The 17,345-nt window shown below is 36.2% G+C and overlaps 1 protein-coding gene across 1 annotated transcript in view; it reads right to left on the reverse strand.

Annotated features, from left to right (window-relative positions):
- The window catches only part of LOC128558903 (focadhesin-like), a 322,592-nt gene that overhangs the window by 41,532 nt on the left and 263,715 nt on the right, over positions 1–17,345 (reverse strand). The window contains exon 7 of the mRNA XM_053549183.1: positions 9,668–9,863. Within this exon, the coding sequence (XP_053405158.1) occupies positions 9,668–9,863 (196 nt within the window). The remainder of the gene's footprint in view (positions 1–9,667; positions 9,864–17,345) is intronic.

Here is a 17,345-nt window from a genome sequence, read left to right on the forward strand (position 1 = left end):
GTTAACAACTGATGCCAGTTTTATAAGAAGATACCGAGAGGATACAATGGACAGATGGACAGAGGAATCAACAGAATGGACAACCATAACTCCAATTAAGCCCCCATATACTTTGCATCTGGGCATGTAATACTGAGATTCCAGTCCAGGCTATACAAAGTATCAATGAAATTTCTGTATTTAACTTACAAAATTTCACACTTAATTTACTGATTTTGTCTCAGTCAGGCCTGTTGGTTTTTATGCTGTCAGGAGCTTTTTTATATCACATAATAGCTAATACTTTTTTTTTCAGAAAGAATGTAGAACCTGGAAATTTCACACTGATGGTCTGAAAATCAGTCTGTTTAACTAAATGGTTAAAGTTCTCACAGGCTACAGTCTAACACTGGATAGCTTCAGCAGCCAAATTGTCTGTTTCCCCTGGCTGGCTGCTTAAGACAGGTTAGACTGTATTTATAAACAAAGAGGTTTGCCTAAAACTTAAGTTTTTGTTTGATTTTTCAGACTGAAGGAATGGTCAAGGATTAAGGTTTTTGTTTGATTTTTCAGACTGAAGAAATTGCTCCAGAATTTCTGAAGACATAACAATCAGTTCCAGACAAAAACCATACACAATAAAACTGTCAAGCCGATTTGAAAGGATAGGTTTTGTATCAATAGATGGAAAAGTCAACCTGCTCATTTACATCAGGGTTATTTGTCCATTAGGGTTATTTTTTCGATCAAGGTTATTTGTAGTGTTGACACTGGATAGCCAGTAATATCTCGTGTATTTTTTGTTGGGTTTTACATCCCACCAACACAGTTATATGTCAAATGGCAACTTTCCATCTCTGATGGTGGAGGAAGGCCCCAGGTGCCCCTCTGTGCATTATTTCATCACTAGTGGGCACCTGGGAAGAACCATCGACATTCCGTATGTCAGATGGATGAATTCAACGCCATGACTTATAAAGAGTCAGATTTCAACCAATGGAAGTAACAGCAGGCTTAGTTTCATTACGTTTGTAAATGAAAGGTAATAAAATGTACAACTCTCGTGCTCCCGAGCAGTTTTTTTTTGCTTTTTAACCTTTACCCTGCTAAATTTCTAAAATGGACTGTTCCATCATTAAATTTGGGCAGTACCACTTATATTTAAAGGGGTGTTTACCATATTTTGGGGTGTATTGGTCGCACTTTTTTTACTCATTTTGCTGCCTGAAAAAGTTCCTGTGACTTATACTACAGAACATTGCCAGCAAAATTTTTTTCGGGCCAATTTTCTGGCCGTGGCACTCGGAAAATTAGGTGCATTTGTTACGAACGAGCAAAATGATAAAAAAAGATCAATTTCGGCAGCATTTCAAGGAATAGCGGTTATTTTCAATATTAAGGTATATCGTAAATATCCCACACAGGCCATTAAAATTATGAATGACTACAATTCCATGCTGTACTTGCAGTTTGAATTACGTTTGTATCTACTTTTGTTTTACTGGACGCCACTGACAAGTACTTGTACACCGGGTTGGACAAAATCTGGATAGGTCCGTCCTCGAAAATAACCCTGTACGCTTTCCACCAATCAGATTCTGTTAATAACTCAGTCTGCACCATCAACATGGCGGCCGCCATTACAGTAAATATTGCTGGGAAAAATCCAAAATTTAACAGCGACTTATACACTTGAACTTAAATTTTCTGACCATTTCCAGAGCAAAAATTGGGTGCAAACTATACATTACTGCGACCAATACACCCCAAAATACGGTACTGAAAATTTACTGACTGAATTAATGTACATGCAGGCTGGTCTTGGTCTGCACCAGTTGCAAATGCAGAATCACTTGCCACCAACATTTATTTTATTTTGTTGGGTTTAACGTCGCACCGACACAATTTTAGGTCATATGGCAACTTTCCAGCTTTAATGGTGGGGGAAGACCCCAGGTGCCCCTCCGTACATAATTTCATCAGGAGCGGGCACCTGGGTAGAACCACCGACCTTCCGTAAGCCAGCTGGATGGCTTCCTCACGTGAAGAATTCTACGCCTCAAATGAGGTTTCGAACCCACATCGATGAGGGGCAAATGGTTTGAAGTCAACGAATCTAACCACTCGGCCACGGAGGCCCCTTTTGCCACCAACAGGTTAAAAGTTAAGCAGAACTCTTATTATACAGAAACTTTGAATAGATTCCATGATCCCATAGGAAGATCATTTGAAAGCATAAAATGCAACCTAGAAAAATAATAACAGACTTTGTTTGATTGTGGCTGATCATGACAATTGGTATAGAGACATTTTGCAATAATCATCATTGACAAGTACCTTCTTTGTCATGCAACTGAGACTGAAAGGCAGCAAGACTTGTCATGGTTTCTTAAAAACATCTGAATACTTCTGAGATTTATGCATTTCTTGACAGACTGTGTAATAATCGCATATATTGAGAGGGCACTAATTTTGTCATGGTCTAAGGAAGTTACATAGAATATTCTTGTTTTCTTTAAATTAGTTTACTGGCTTTATTCTGTTTAGGTGCAGTAGGGTGGTCTACTATATTATATTTTTATATATTTTAAGTAGGAGTTAAAAAAGCAAAATGCAGGCAAGTTGTTTTTTACACCCTTTTTTCAGTAAAATGAAGCAAATTCTACTCTGCAGTCTGGATGAAAAATATGTTGGACTATTCCTATAATTTAAATCTCATACGAAAAATAGCAAAACATAAAAATCTATTTCATGAATACCATTTTCTGCTACGAAGTGTCACTGAAATTTCTGTTTTTCACTTGCACAATTTCAATACTTACACTTTCCAAAAATTTTGTAGTTATTAGACTATCTTCAATTCAGCAGAAACTGTTTTCTAATAATATTTCAAAGATTTCTAATAATGTTTCAGAAATTAATAACTAGAGAAGAAAATCTGATTATTGTAAATGAGAAAATGCTTTGAAGGGTGAAAATAATTTTCTGCTTGGCCAAAATATATAGCAATTTGTTGCTTGCAGTCTCCTGAAAATTCTATTACTGATGTCACCACCAGCGATGCCAGCCTTTATGCTTCTTTTATTTGGTGTCATATGAATAAATTAACCTTAAAAGATTTATACACCTAATTTCCATAACTTGTGATTTTCGTATCCCATAAGATCACTATTATTTGTCATGGGATTTTTTTGGTCACATCTTTTTGTTTTCTGGCAGCATGTGCATGGGTTTTTTTGTTTTTGTTTTTTTGTTGGGTTTAACGTCGCACCGACACAATTTTTTAGGTCATATGGCGACTTTCCAGCTTTAATGGTGGAGGAAGACCCCAGGTGCCCCTCCGTGCATAATTTCATCACGAGCGGGCACCCGGGTAGAACCACTGACCTTCCGTAAGCCAGCTGGATAGCTTCCTCACGTGAAGAATTCTACGCCCCAAATGAGGTTTCGAACCCACATCGATGAGGGGCAAATGGTTTGAAGTCAACGACTCTAACCACTCGGCCACAGAGGCCTCGTGCATGGGTTTAGAATCTGTTTAATGATGTTTTATTAACCTTTACCCTGCTAAATTTCTATAATGAACTTGTCCATCTTTCAATTTGGACAGTACCATTAACTGTTAAAAGGGATGCTTACCAAAAAATACTGACTGAATGGAGAACAGTGCTGATCATGATCAGACTGCATGGATGTGCAGGCTGATCATTATCTACACTGGTCGCAAAGCCAGAATCAGTCGTGTTTAACATGGTAAGGGTTAAGAACATTTTTTCAATTTTTTTTTATAAATTTCACTGTTATCATACAATTATTGTATGAGAATGCAAAGTCTCAAAGAAAAGTTTTTTGGTCTTGTATGCTTGATGATGAAACTTTGTTTAAAAATTGCTGTGAATGTTGCTACACATTCAGTAAATTATCATTTTGTTAGACAGGTCTGAAAGCTTAAATCTCTACCCATTCCCTCCAGTGCAACCCAAATTTGTAATAATTCATGTTTTCAAAATTATATCATACAACCTGTTTGAAACTGTGTACCTATATATATATTATATTATACAAGTTTTGTATAGCGCCTTTTTCATGACAAACATGTCCAAAGGCACTTTATATACAAAAGAAAAAATTGAGGTCATCAGGGCTTTTTCTTAATTTATTGCGTTTAGAAAATGCAAAACTACAAGAATATTCAAGAATGTCCTTAAAGTGAACAAAAATGTCTTTAAAAGAAGTTGGAAATGTTGTGTGGTGAAAATGACAAAATGGAAATTATCTTGTTTCATGATGAATGTTAACAGGAGAATCATGAGGGCCCTAGATGGTTCATCTGAGTTTCACAGCCTAAATAGGTAAGGATTTTGACAATCTGAGTTTCACAGCCTAAATAGATAAGGATTTTGACAATCTGAGTTTCACAGCCTAAATAAATAAGAATTTTGACAAAGAATAATCAAAGAAATGTTTCTGCCAAATCTTTTTGAAAACTGGCCTGCCTCTTCAAAAGAAAAGATTTTAAAAGTATCATGTTTCTTATGCAAAAACAACATATATATTTCATCCTGATTCTGACATTTGGGTACACGAAAAATTATGAGACAAATCGCTATGTTGTTAAATTTTGAGGCGGACCTGTATATATGTTGTTGTTTTCTTTCTGGGAAAACTAGCATATTTCTCAACATTACATAATATACAGCTCACACAATTTCTAATGTTCCCTCGTTCTTCTCAATACGAAAATACAACTCTATTAATATCCATCTGTTAAATTTTAGCCATAATATCCTGTATCAATCTGTACTGGAAGGGAGACTTCTGCTACAAACTAAACATTACCTCACCTGAACAGGTAACAAAAATAATAGTTTTAGTAAACAGTCAACCGTGAAGCAATCTGCCAAAAACCAATGAAAGATAAAACATAGTTTTTAAAGACAAAATGAAATTGTGAGGTAATCAAATAATGTCTGCCTCTTACCAAGACCAATCATCATACAAAATTTGATGATGATATAGGGAGCACTTAGGATATTTAGTGAAACTGAGAATTTTGCAATAAACCTTTAACCAAAAAAGCAAAACTCCTGGCCATGCAAATGCCAGTAAGTACAACAGCCCTCTATATTCTCTGAATAGTCAAGCTAAAAAAGCGACCACTCCTTAAAATACTAACAGCTGTTTATGAGAAGATGTCTTTTGAAGGTTTTCCTATTTTGAGTTCTGGCAGCCATTTTTTTTGACAAATCAGAATAACCTGCACAATCTTTTAGATGGTAACCCAAGAAGTTAGTATGCCATTATTTCAAAATTGGGTAAGCAGCCTAGGAAACAGTTTGTGTCAATGTTGAATATGTATAATTATATAATGTTAAAATGCCAAGCTTTCTGACATGCATGTTTTCCATAAAGAAGAGTATTGGTTGAGACATGGGCCATCAAAATAACATTTCTGCGAATATATTTCAAAACAGAACCAACAGTTTTATGAGATACCACTAAAAGACTTTTTTGTTTTTACTATTATAACCAAAAATCGAAATTCTGCAAAGTTCAACGAAAGTTCAAAGGTGCTGAGACTGACAACACAAAACCATTTCATGCGCAATTCAAATAGTTCGCCACATTTATCAGTTTTGCCACAGAGTTGTATAAAGATTGTTAAACTTACCTGTTTCAGTAAATCTGTTTGCTTTAACATGTTATATTAATGTTTTATTTTTCTAACGGTAAATACTAGAAAGATTATATTAGAAAATATTACATAATGAAGGTAAATTAATTCGCTCCTATGAATGAAATGTCTGTATGAATGGAACTTTTTCATAACTCAACACTGTTGACCGTTTTGTTATAGATTATGACCCCGGCCTATAAATAGCTAATTAAACAAACGCTGGTTCCGAGAAACAATTGTTGATTTGAGTTACACTGTGCATTATTCGATGACCTGACATAACATGGAAAATGAGAAATATGAAATATCAATTAAAATGAACTTATAGTGATATGAGTTATGTCAGGTCTTATATTTAGGGCTAAAGTTGTAAGAATCTATTCTTTCAGATCATTTGCTATAGGTATTAAGGGACGTAATCGCTGCGTGGAATTTCCACAGTAACGTGAGAAGAAACAAATGACCACTTTCTACGAGTTGTATGTCTAAAGATGCTATATATTCTTTTTTTCTTTCTTTCTTTTTTTCTTTTTTGCTATTTCTATACTAAATTCATTTTAGAAACATTCTGGCAAATGCTGAAAGATATATTGCAAAAAGTGCCTTTTCACCATTTTGTTTAAAGGGCATAGATGTAAGCGATTTTTGTTTAAACACGTTTTCAGCTGTATTTCAGGTTATTTTAAGATAGTGGACCCGTAACGGTAATGTTTAACAAATGCATTAACTGATACAGTCCTGAAGTTAACACTGTTTCGCACTGTGTTGCATCTTTAAACGACTTTTTCTATGTCGTTGTTATTTGATGTTTTTTTTTTTTTATTTGTAAATCTTGTATAAATTATGTTTTTTCCTCCAGCTGAAACAGAGACAAGTTTCAGAGTGATAGGCATTGCGCATAACGATCGCAGAGAAGTCATTTTACCTCATATTTTTCTAAATGAAACCTCAAAGTATTGCGTAACAATTATAAAACACAAAATAAAATTGTCGATAACAACTTTTCTTGGGAGCCTCGAGTAAGAGAATTTAATCGGACAGAAATTAAGCTCCAACTCTTAAGAATTATAGCCTTGCTCTCTGCATTCAAAAAGAACCATAGGGCAGAAGTAAGACCTACCTATCTTTCTAGTAAGAAAAACTGTTTTTTTACAATACTTGTTATCATTGATTTGTCGTACAAAAGCGGACATTTTTCATTTGATTAGCCATTTCTTGCTGTTTAAATTGAATTTAACCTGAAGGGTGAATGTTTAGACATCTTTGAAAATACTTTGTTACATTTTGCATAAGTTCTTGATTTTTGCATCCAAACTTTGTAAACTAAAGAAAAGATGCAAAATCAAGAACTTATGCAAAATGTAACAAAGTATTTTCAAAGATGTCTAAACATTCACCCTTCAGGTTAAATTCAATTTAAACAGCAAGAAATGGCTAATCAAATGAAAAATGTCCGCTTTTGTACGACAAATCAATGATAATAAGTATTGTAAAAAATCAGTTTTTCTTACTAGAAAGAAGAAATATAATGAACAAAGATTGGTCCTAGTTGGGCTTGAACCTATGCCTTCCTGAAAAATTAGTTAAAGCAGCCTATGGTAGGAATGGAATACTTTTAAAAAAAAAGGAGGTACACTATTACGGGTCTGGCAATTTTCCTAATTATCGTATTAGGGAAGGAACACGACTAGACCATAATCATTAACAGTCCGGTTTATAGTTGTATTCCCTCATACCGACAAGAAAATCACCCCATCTTATAAGTGTTCATACATTCATAAATTTGTTTGTGTATGTGTGTAGGTGGGGAGGGGGTTGCATATCGAAGTATAGATGTTGTGTTTGCTACCTTTATACTTTATCTGATATTATGTCCCTCAATGTTTATTAATGCTTCTTTATAAACATATATAAATGGTTATGGCACGCCGATTGCCCAATTATAACGTGAACCCAGATTCATGATCGAATCAAAGTACTGAAAGTACAGCAAGGCTGGCTACCACAAAACACAGAATGAAAATTGTGCGGGAAAGATGTTTGCAAAATCTTAGATATTATGGGTTTTCCATATCAAACTAAGGCGAGCATAGAGTATTGTTGTGATGAACCATCTTGATTAACTTGTGCATCAAAGGTCAATCGAGAAACCTAGTTTATCGGACGTAAACATGGGTTCAAGAGAGTAAACTATAGTTTACGCCCGTTATCCTGTGTGTTCGCTCGAAAATTTATGTTAGTATTCGATAATCCTAGTTTTTCGACCAAGAATGTAATTATTTGATAATTTGATTACCGAGAACCATTGTTTATGGACGTGAACCTATGTTTACGTCCATGAACTTGGGTTTACGAACTTGAACCTAGGTTTACGTTGGAAAAACTTGGTTTCTCGAACAAAACTATGGTTTTTGGTCATTATCCTATGTTCACTAGCGTAAACCTATGTTTATGGTCGTAAACCCATGTTCACGGTCGTAAACGTAAGGTCTCGATCGTTAACATGTGTTCACATTCGTAAACTATGGTTTACACTTGTGAACCCTGGTTTACTCCCATAAACATAGGTCAACGCTTGTGAACTTAGAATAATGGCCGAAATTCAAAGTTCAATTGAAAAACCTAGTTGAAACATTGGTTCACGGGCGTGTTTTCGCTCGAAAATATGGGTATGTGTTAGAAAAACCTGGTTTTACATTCGAACTAGTTTATCTATTGTTAATTCTAGTTTTTCGACCGTGAACCTAGGTTCACGTTATTATTGAACAATTGGCGTGCCATAACCGTTTATATATGTTTCTAAAGAAGCGATAATAAACATTGAGGAACATTATATCAGATAAAATATAAAGGTAACAAACTCCGCATCTATATTTCGATATGCAATCACACAAACACACACACGCACGCACGCACACACACATCATGTATTAATGTATGAACACTGATCAGATGGGGCGATTTTCTTGTCGGTATGAGGGAAATTTTGGGCTAGAACCCGGCTATAAACCGGACTGTTAATGATTATTGTTTAGTCACGTTCCTTCCCTATATGATGGTTAGGAAAATTGACATACCCATAATAATGTACCAGTGTTTTGTGGTAGCCAGCCTTTCTGTACTTTCAGTACTTTGATTACCTCTTAGGGCCAAGACATTGTATTTTGAGTGGTTACAATGATTCTCTTCTAAATAGTCTGTATTCAGACAACTTTTCAGGTCATTCATTTTTTTTGTTATTCTATACCTTAAATTCTCCTTATGACATATGGTCTAGATAGGCTATGACCTTTTACATGATTGAGCTCTATATCAATCAAGCATGCAGCAATAAGAAATCCTATCCTGCTGCATGTCTGTTGTTAGAGTCATCAAGCTTCAAGCCAATTTTGGCTTAGCCCTACCACTGCAGATGATGCTTTAAGCCAAGTCTGGATAATCCGTACCACTATAGATGATGCTGCAAACCTATATGGCTAATCCCTTCTAATACAGATGATCCTTCAAGCCAATTTGGCTAATCCCTGCCACTGCAGATGATGCTTTAAGCCAAATTTAGCTAATCCATACCACTATAGATGGTGCTTCAAGCAAATTTTGGTTAAATTCTATAAAAGTTCAAAAAAGTTGTTTAAAGCAAAAACCTAATTAGAAAATAGGGATGAGGAGGATGGACACTTCACAGTGAGATACAAGAGGTCAAAACAACACTGAAACAACAGAATTATTATGACTAGTCTGCCTGATACCATTTATTAAATAATCATATTAGGTTACTTTGAGCTTATCAAAGCAGTTTTAAGACCTAAAACAAAGACATTTTTAAGTCTGGCCTATTTATTCATGTTCAGTCAACTGGGACTTGTAACACTTTGAATCCTAGTATCACCAGTTCAGGAAAAGAAGTCATTTAAAGGAAGCATTGAGAAGACAGACCATTGATGGAGGTCACATGATTGAGTTCAACATAAGCTTAACATGAAGTTTTAAACACATGAAAAACTTTCTAACCTGCATTGTATATAGTAAGTCAACAAGGTATTGGAGACAATCATTCTGTAGGTCTCTGTTTTCTGCCCTGCCAACAAGGTTCACCAGCCTCACCTTCATGTTGGCCCTTAACCGGCTGTACTGCTCACTACATTTTGGGTCCAGTAACACAAATTTTATGAATGGATCCAACATCACAAAAGCATTCTTCTGTACACTGAAAATAGACATATTTGTGAAATTATTTGCTATTTTTGGACCAAAAATATTGTTTATTAAAGGTTTTAAGTTTGTAGGTGAAGGTCATTTCGTAGGTCTTGCCACAAGAATCATTGACTGTGAGTATGAACAAAATCAGGTCATTAATGTGGACAGTGTTGGCAAAACAGTAAAATCTGGTTAACCAAAATGTTGTTTTTTTTTGAGGTTTTAAGTTTGAAGGTGATGGTCATATGAAGGTCAAGGTCATCTTTATTATGTCAGTTTGTAGGTCTGGCCACAAGGTTTCATGAATTCTTTCAGTGAATATTAACTAAACTGAGTCATTAATGTGGTCTGTAGGACCGTAAAATGTTATTTTTCCACATCTTAAGTTTGAAGGTGAAGGTCATATGAAGTTCAAGGTCATCTATATATAGGTCAGTTTGTTTGTTTTGGGTTTAACACTGTTTTTCAACAGTATTTCAGTTACACAACGACGGGCAGTTAACCTTACCAGTGTTCCTGGATTCTGAAGTAGTACAAACCTGTTCTCTGGATGTAACTGCCAACTTCCCCACATGAATCAGAGGTGGAGGACGAATGATTTCAGACACAATGTCTTTTATCAAATCATCATGGAGAACATACAACCCATCCAGGGATCAAACTCAAGACCCACTTTCCGTAGAACTGCGTTCTCCTTATTGAGCTAAGCCGGCGGGCAGGTCAGTTTGTAGGTTTTCCCATAAGGATTGTTAAGTGTGAGTATGAACTAAATCAGATCATTAATGTGGGCTGTAGACGAAACAGTAAAATCTAGTTAATAGGGGCAGACAAACTGACAGACAGTTCAATGGCTATATGCCTAGGGGCATAAAAAGATTACAAACTTCCTATTTGCTTAGTCCTATGTAGGATGTACTGTATATGATCACAGTTTACAAATAACAGAATAGCCAGACAAGGACCAATATCCTTTTGTATTTCAGAATGAATAACAAAAGGGCTATAAGGCATTGGTTGCACACCTGACCAGATATTTAAAAGAATAAACTATTTCAAGTTTTCTTTTATATTTTTAACTCTCATGCAAAAGTTCTCAAGAAGCAGTCTTTTAAACAAGAGGGCCATGATGGCCCTATCAGGGCTTCGGAAATTTGCCGGTTTGTCGGTTTTGGACCGATTTTTGACTTTTCAGACCGATTCTTGAAGTGAAAAAACGAAAAAATCGGTCCCGTAAAAATGGAGAAAAGTATAAATTTCGGTCTGATATCTCAATACACGATCACCTGCCAAGTAGGAAATTGTCAGATAATCAATCAACGTGTCAATCGGTCTGATTGTCACTTTGATAATCGGTCTGTAATTAGCGCGTGACGCAATCAGTGCTCGTGCGGCACATCCTTTAATGTTTGCAGACAGTCGACTGCGGTGTATTAAACATTTTTGACTAATTTCCTAACGTTTGTGACTGGATCCAAATCATTTCGACGGGGATCCTCTTCTTTTATTTAGAATCCGACAGATGGTTTATTTCAAAAGGCTATGTTTGATCACGGTAACAAACAAATGGTCGCTGCATTTAATCAAAGAGCTATAATTGTACATTATAGGTCTTTGATTTAATGAGACATCACACGGAAAACCAATAAAAAAATAAATTTTATAATTACTTGATTTGAAAAAATTACATGATTCATTTGTTGGGGCTTCAGTTGAAACAAATGCAGAAAATCGTCTTTGCAACCCAACTGTACAAAAAAGAAAAAAATGGACGGGCAACCACGAATGATAAAGAAAACCGGAGCGGCACTGTTTATCAAATCGGTCTTTTAAAAAAACGTTTCAAAATGAAATTTTCTTTACATCAGAAGGGAACATATAACTTTATAAAATGTAGTTGCTTACTGAAGTACAACGTAAGTGAAATGAAATATCCGTGGCCAACCCGCGTGACGTTTTGGTACTATACATGCGAGAAATTCGATCTCAGCATTCAAATAATGTACACATTCGGTCCGCGGCAGAGTATTCTTTAAATACTGAGGCTGTTTAGCAGAGAATATGTGTCGTGTAATTCACTTTGACGCATTGTATTTTATAGAATTCCGTCAAAGAATGAGGAAACATCACAAAGTATCTGCCGTGTATACGGTATCGAAGTCACGTGCGTTGGCTTTTAGACTAGTTACGCACACGGTGTCAATGCCTCGTATTATCTCGGAAAAACATCGAAATTTAAACAAAGTAACGATCACACATAACACTGAATAACTGTCTTCATTGTATGGTAACGCACGGTGACTGGTAACTCAGTTTTAATGCATGACATGCTTATTTCTTTACCCTATCACGTTTTACAAAATATGTAATATTAGGAATGCGGTGGGTGGGGTAGCGCCGATGTCAGGATTTCGTTTCTGACCGACTGAGTTATCAAAATTTCCGGAGCCCTGGGCCCTATATATCGCTCACCAGAGTTGACTGACCTAGTTTTTGACCCCATATGACTAGGACTTGAACTTGACCTAAAGATCATCAAGACAAACATTCTGATTAAATTTCATTAAGATTTGGTTACAACTGTGGCTTCTAGAGATTTCACAAGCTTTTCCTTTGATTTGACCAGGTGACCTAGTTTTTGACCCCATATGACCCAGATTCCAACTTGACCTACAGATTATCAAAACAAACATTCTGACTAATTCTCACGAGTTTCAAACTTAAATTGTAGTCTCTGGAGTGTTGAAAAGATTTTCCTTTGATCTGGCCTAGTGACCTAGTTTTTGACCCTTACATGACCCAGATTTAAACTTGACCTAGAAATGATTAAGCCAAACATTCTGACCCAGTTTCATACAGATTGAGTTACAACTGTGGCCTCTAAAGTGTTCACAAGTGTTTTCTTTGATTTGACCAGGTGACCTAGTTTTTGACCCCACATGACTCAGATTCAAACTTGACCTAGAAATCAATCATCTAGCCAAACTTTCTAAGTTTCATAAATATTGGGACACAACCTCTGGCCTCTAGAGTGTTCACAAGCTTTTCCTTTGATTTGACCAGGTGACCTAGTTTTTGATCCAACATAACCCAGTTTCGAACTTGACCTAAAGATCATCAAGACTAACACTCTGACCAAGTTTCATAAAGATTGGGTCATAAATGTGGTTTCTAGAGTGTTCACAAGGCTTTCCATTGATCTGACCTACTGACCTAGTTTTTGACCCCACATGACCCAGTTTCGAACTTGACATAGAGATTATCAAGACTAACATTCTGACCAAGTTTCATAAATATTGGGTCATAAATGTGGCCTGTAGAGTGTTCACAAGCTTTTCCTTTGATTTTACCTACTGACCTGGTTACTGACCCAACATGACCTAGTTTTGAACTTGACCTAAAAATCATCTAGACTAACATTCTGACTAAGTTTCATAAAGATTAAGTCACAAATGTGGTCTCTAGAGTGTTCACAAGCTTTTCCTTTGATCTGACCTACTGACCTAGTTTTTGACCCCACATGACACAGTTTTGAATTTGACCTAGAGATCATCAAGACTAACATTCTGACCAAGTTTCATAAAGATTGGGTCAAAAATGTGGTCTCTAGAGTGTTCATAAGCTTTTCCTTTGATCTGACCTACTGACCTAGTTTTTCACCCCACATAACCCAGTTTTGCACTTGACCTAGACATCATCAAGACTAACATTCTGACCAAGTTTCATAAAGATTTGGTCATAAATGTGGCCTGTAGAGTGTTCACAAGGCAAATGTTGACGGACAACACAGCGGCGGAAGCTGGACAATGACCAGTCACAATAGTTCACCTTGAGCACTTTGTGCTCTGGTGAGCTAAAAAGCAGTTAGGTGAGACCATTTAAACAAGCAAATTTAGTGGTATCCGCCACCAAACGGGATAAACTTCATCCTTGAAAAAGCATCTGCTTCATAAATTCCAAGTTTGGTCACAAAACCTTATTCCTTACTGAAGATTGTGCAGAAAATAATTTCTGTTTTAGTAAGGTAACAGCAACATTGATTAGAGCCCAGTGAACTGCATGCAATTGTCATCTCTATCTCCAAGAAAGCTACATCTGTACTACACTTGGTTACAATATCCCATAGCAACTAGAAATGTGTCAATGGGACACAAATGCCCCCACTACATGACAAAGGACACAATTTTTTTCCTAGGTCAGGGGCCATAACTCCTACACGACTGAATGAATCCGGACGCGAAACCCCAGGTGCACAACTGCACATGCTGACCAACATTCCTGTAAACTTTGGTGACTCTAGGTCAAATACTTTTGGAGCTATGGGTGACACAACATTAAAATTACCAATTTTTAACTAAGTCAGGGGCCATAACTCCTACATGACTGAATGAATCCGGATGTGAAACCCCAGGTGCACAACTACATATACTAACCAATATTCCTGTAAAGTTTTGTGACTCTAGGTCAAATACTTTTGGAGCTAGGCGCGACACAACACTAAAATGACCGATTTTTACGAAGTCAGGGGCCATAACTCCTACATGACTGAATGAATCCGGACGCGAAACCCCAGGTGCACAACTACACATGCTGCTCAACATTCCGGTAAAGTTTTGTGATTTTACGTTAAATACTTTTGGAGCTAGGCACGACACAACATTCTCGGACAGACGGATGGACAGTTGGGGCATAAAAATGGGGGCATAAAAGTGGGGGCATAAAAATGGACCTATGCCATTTGCAAAGAAATACCAAGTATTACCTGTTAAGTGAACATTTTCTAAGTACTAAGGGTCATAACTCTTGTCACAGTGGTCTTAAAGCAATTTCACTGAAGCTTGCACGGCCATATTTCCCCTAAACAGTTAACATAAATACCATGTCTTTTTGTAAACCTTTAAACCATGTCTAAGATACAGATGTGATATTTTCTACTGAGCATTATTTTAGGCACGGGCAGGCACCTTGGTAGAACCACATTCTGTAAACCAGCTGGTTGGCTTCCTCACATGAAAAAATTCAACACCAAAAGCAGGTTTCAAAGTTGTTCGAAGCCAGTGTCCTTACCCTACTGGCCACAGAGGCCCCTACTTCAATGATTATATCTGGGGACACTTAAGTGCAGTTAAGCACTTCCATTTGAACTAACACAAATGCCCCCAATCATGGCCTGTCAACAGCAACCTGATATGTACTTTTGCAAGGTAGGAAATTGACTATTGACCAAATGACCTCAAACAAAACAGGGGTCTTCTAATGACTACAGGTAACTATCCTATGAAGACTGCCAGCTAAAAGCATCTCTTGAAAGAGATAAGAAACAGTTTTCAATCTCAAGATTACTGTGACCCCAAAACACGTGGAGTTCTCTCCAGACCACAAGCACTCATTCTATGAAATGTTAAAGCCCAAGTGCTTCAGATATTAACTGGTAACCATTTAAAATTTCAAGATCACTTTGACCTTGACTTCTTGAAAATATTAAAATATTAGGGGTCATCTGTTGACAACAGGCAATACGTCTATCAATTTCAAAACCATAAGGCAAAAGCATTCTTTTGTTATTAAGCAGAAATTGTTTTAAGTCTTGAGGTCAAGGCAGTGATATTTTTTGGAAAAAAATAAAGGTGCCTGTGCCCGCTGAATTGGGAAAATAAGCGCGATAATTCCCCAAATTGGGAAAAATATAAATATGTTTAATTTCCATACTAAGTGATATAAATCTTTACATTTCCTAACTGAATTTTGTTTAAAGAGTTTATATTTTTTCAAAACCACTTTTGGATTTAAAATCGTGAAATTTTTGGGTGATAAAATTAATTAAGACACCAATACAACTTGTAATAATTGTATTTATCAATTTTCACTTCATTCCCTTGAAATTTGATAACATCCGAAATTTTGACTATCCGAAATTCGGTACAATCACGGCGATTTTGATCTCCAATTTTCCAAAAACTAGGAGAGATATTGTCATTTTTCATTACCATAAACGATTAACTGACATAATGAAACATATTTAAACCGAATGAAGTCCATATTTCTCTTGTTTTGTTTGTCATGTGTTTTCGCGACTGTAACCTTGATGCGATTTTGATCTTAAAAAGGATGTTTCTGATGTCATTTCTGCCAATTTCATGTTAGATATCGTGGATCTCACGCCTGAATATATACTGTTACATTTTGGAAATAAAATACTATAATTTGAGGGGGGAAAACATCTCTTTTTTAGGGGAAAAATAGAAAAAATGGCCTATTTTGGCGAGGGGAAAGTGCCGATATTCGGCAGTAAAAATACGCAAAAAAAAGAGCACCGCCTTGCGGGTGCTTACGCTCATCTGATTTTTTTTGTATAGTAGAAATATTGTCCTACCCATGATTTTCTAAGTCTAAAAAGGGCCATCACTCTTGCAAAAAGCAGGATAGAGTTATGTTTCTTGATGTACAGTGTCCACTTATGATGGTGAAAAACTGTTGCAAGTTTTAAAGCAATAGCTTTGATAGTTTATGAGAAAAGTTGACTTAAACATAATATTCAACCAAGAAAATGATTTTTCTAAGTCCAAAAAGGGCAATAATTATTGCAAAAAGCAGGATGGAGTTATGTTGCTTGCTGTACAGGGTCAGCTTATGATGGTGAACAAGAGTTGCAAGTTTTAAAGCAATAGCTTTGATAGTTTAAGAGAAAAAGTTGACCTAAACATAAAACTTAACCAAGAAATCTGATATTTTCTAAGTCCAAAAGGGGCCATAAATCTTGCAAAAAGCAGGATGGAGTTATGTTTCTTGCTGTACAGGGTCAGCTTATGATGGTGAACAAGTGTTGCAAGTTTTAAAGGAATAGCTTTGATAGTTTAGGATAAAAGCTGACCTAAACATAAAACTTAACCAAGAAAACTGATTTTCTAAGTCCAAAAGGGGCAATAATTCTTGCAAAAAGCAAGATGGAGTTATGTTTCTTGATGTACAGGGTCTGCTTATGATGGTAAACAAGTATTCCAAGTTTCAAAGCAATAGCTTTGATAGTTTAGGAGAAAAGTTGACCTAAACATAAAACTTAACCAAGAAATCTGATATTTTCTAAGTACAAAAGGGGCCATAAATCTTGCAAAAAGCAAGATGGAGTTATGTTTCTTGCTATACAGGGTCAGCTTATGATGGTGAACAAGTATTCCAAGTTTCAAAGCAATAGCTTTGATAGTTTAGGAGAAAAGCTGACCTAAACATAAAACTTAACCAGGCAACGCCGACGCCGACGCCGACAACCGCTCAAGTGATGACAATAACTCATCATTTTTTTTCAAAAAATCAGATGAGCTAAAAATCACTGCAAGGTGACCTTGACCTTTGACCTACTAACCCCTCAAACAATTGACCAGAGGAAATCATCCTATTTAATCTAATGTCTGTATGCCAAAATGTTCTTTAGTTACTGACTGGAAATTGGTTTCAATCTCAATGTCACTGTCTCCTTGACGTTCGACCTACTAAACCC

Source organism: Mercenaria mercenaria, chromosome 8 (genome assembly GCF_021730395.1).
Source record: "Mercenaria mercenaria strain notata chromosome 8, MADL_Memer_1, whole genome shotgun sequence".
Classification (NCBI taxonomy): Eukaryota; Metazoa; Mollusca; class Bivalvia; order Venerida; family Veneridae; genus Mercenaria; species Mercenaria mercenaria.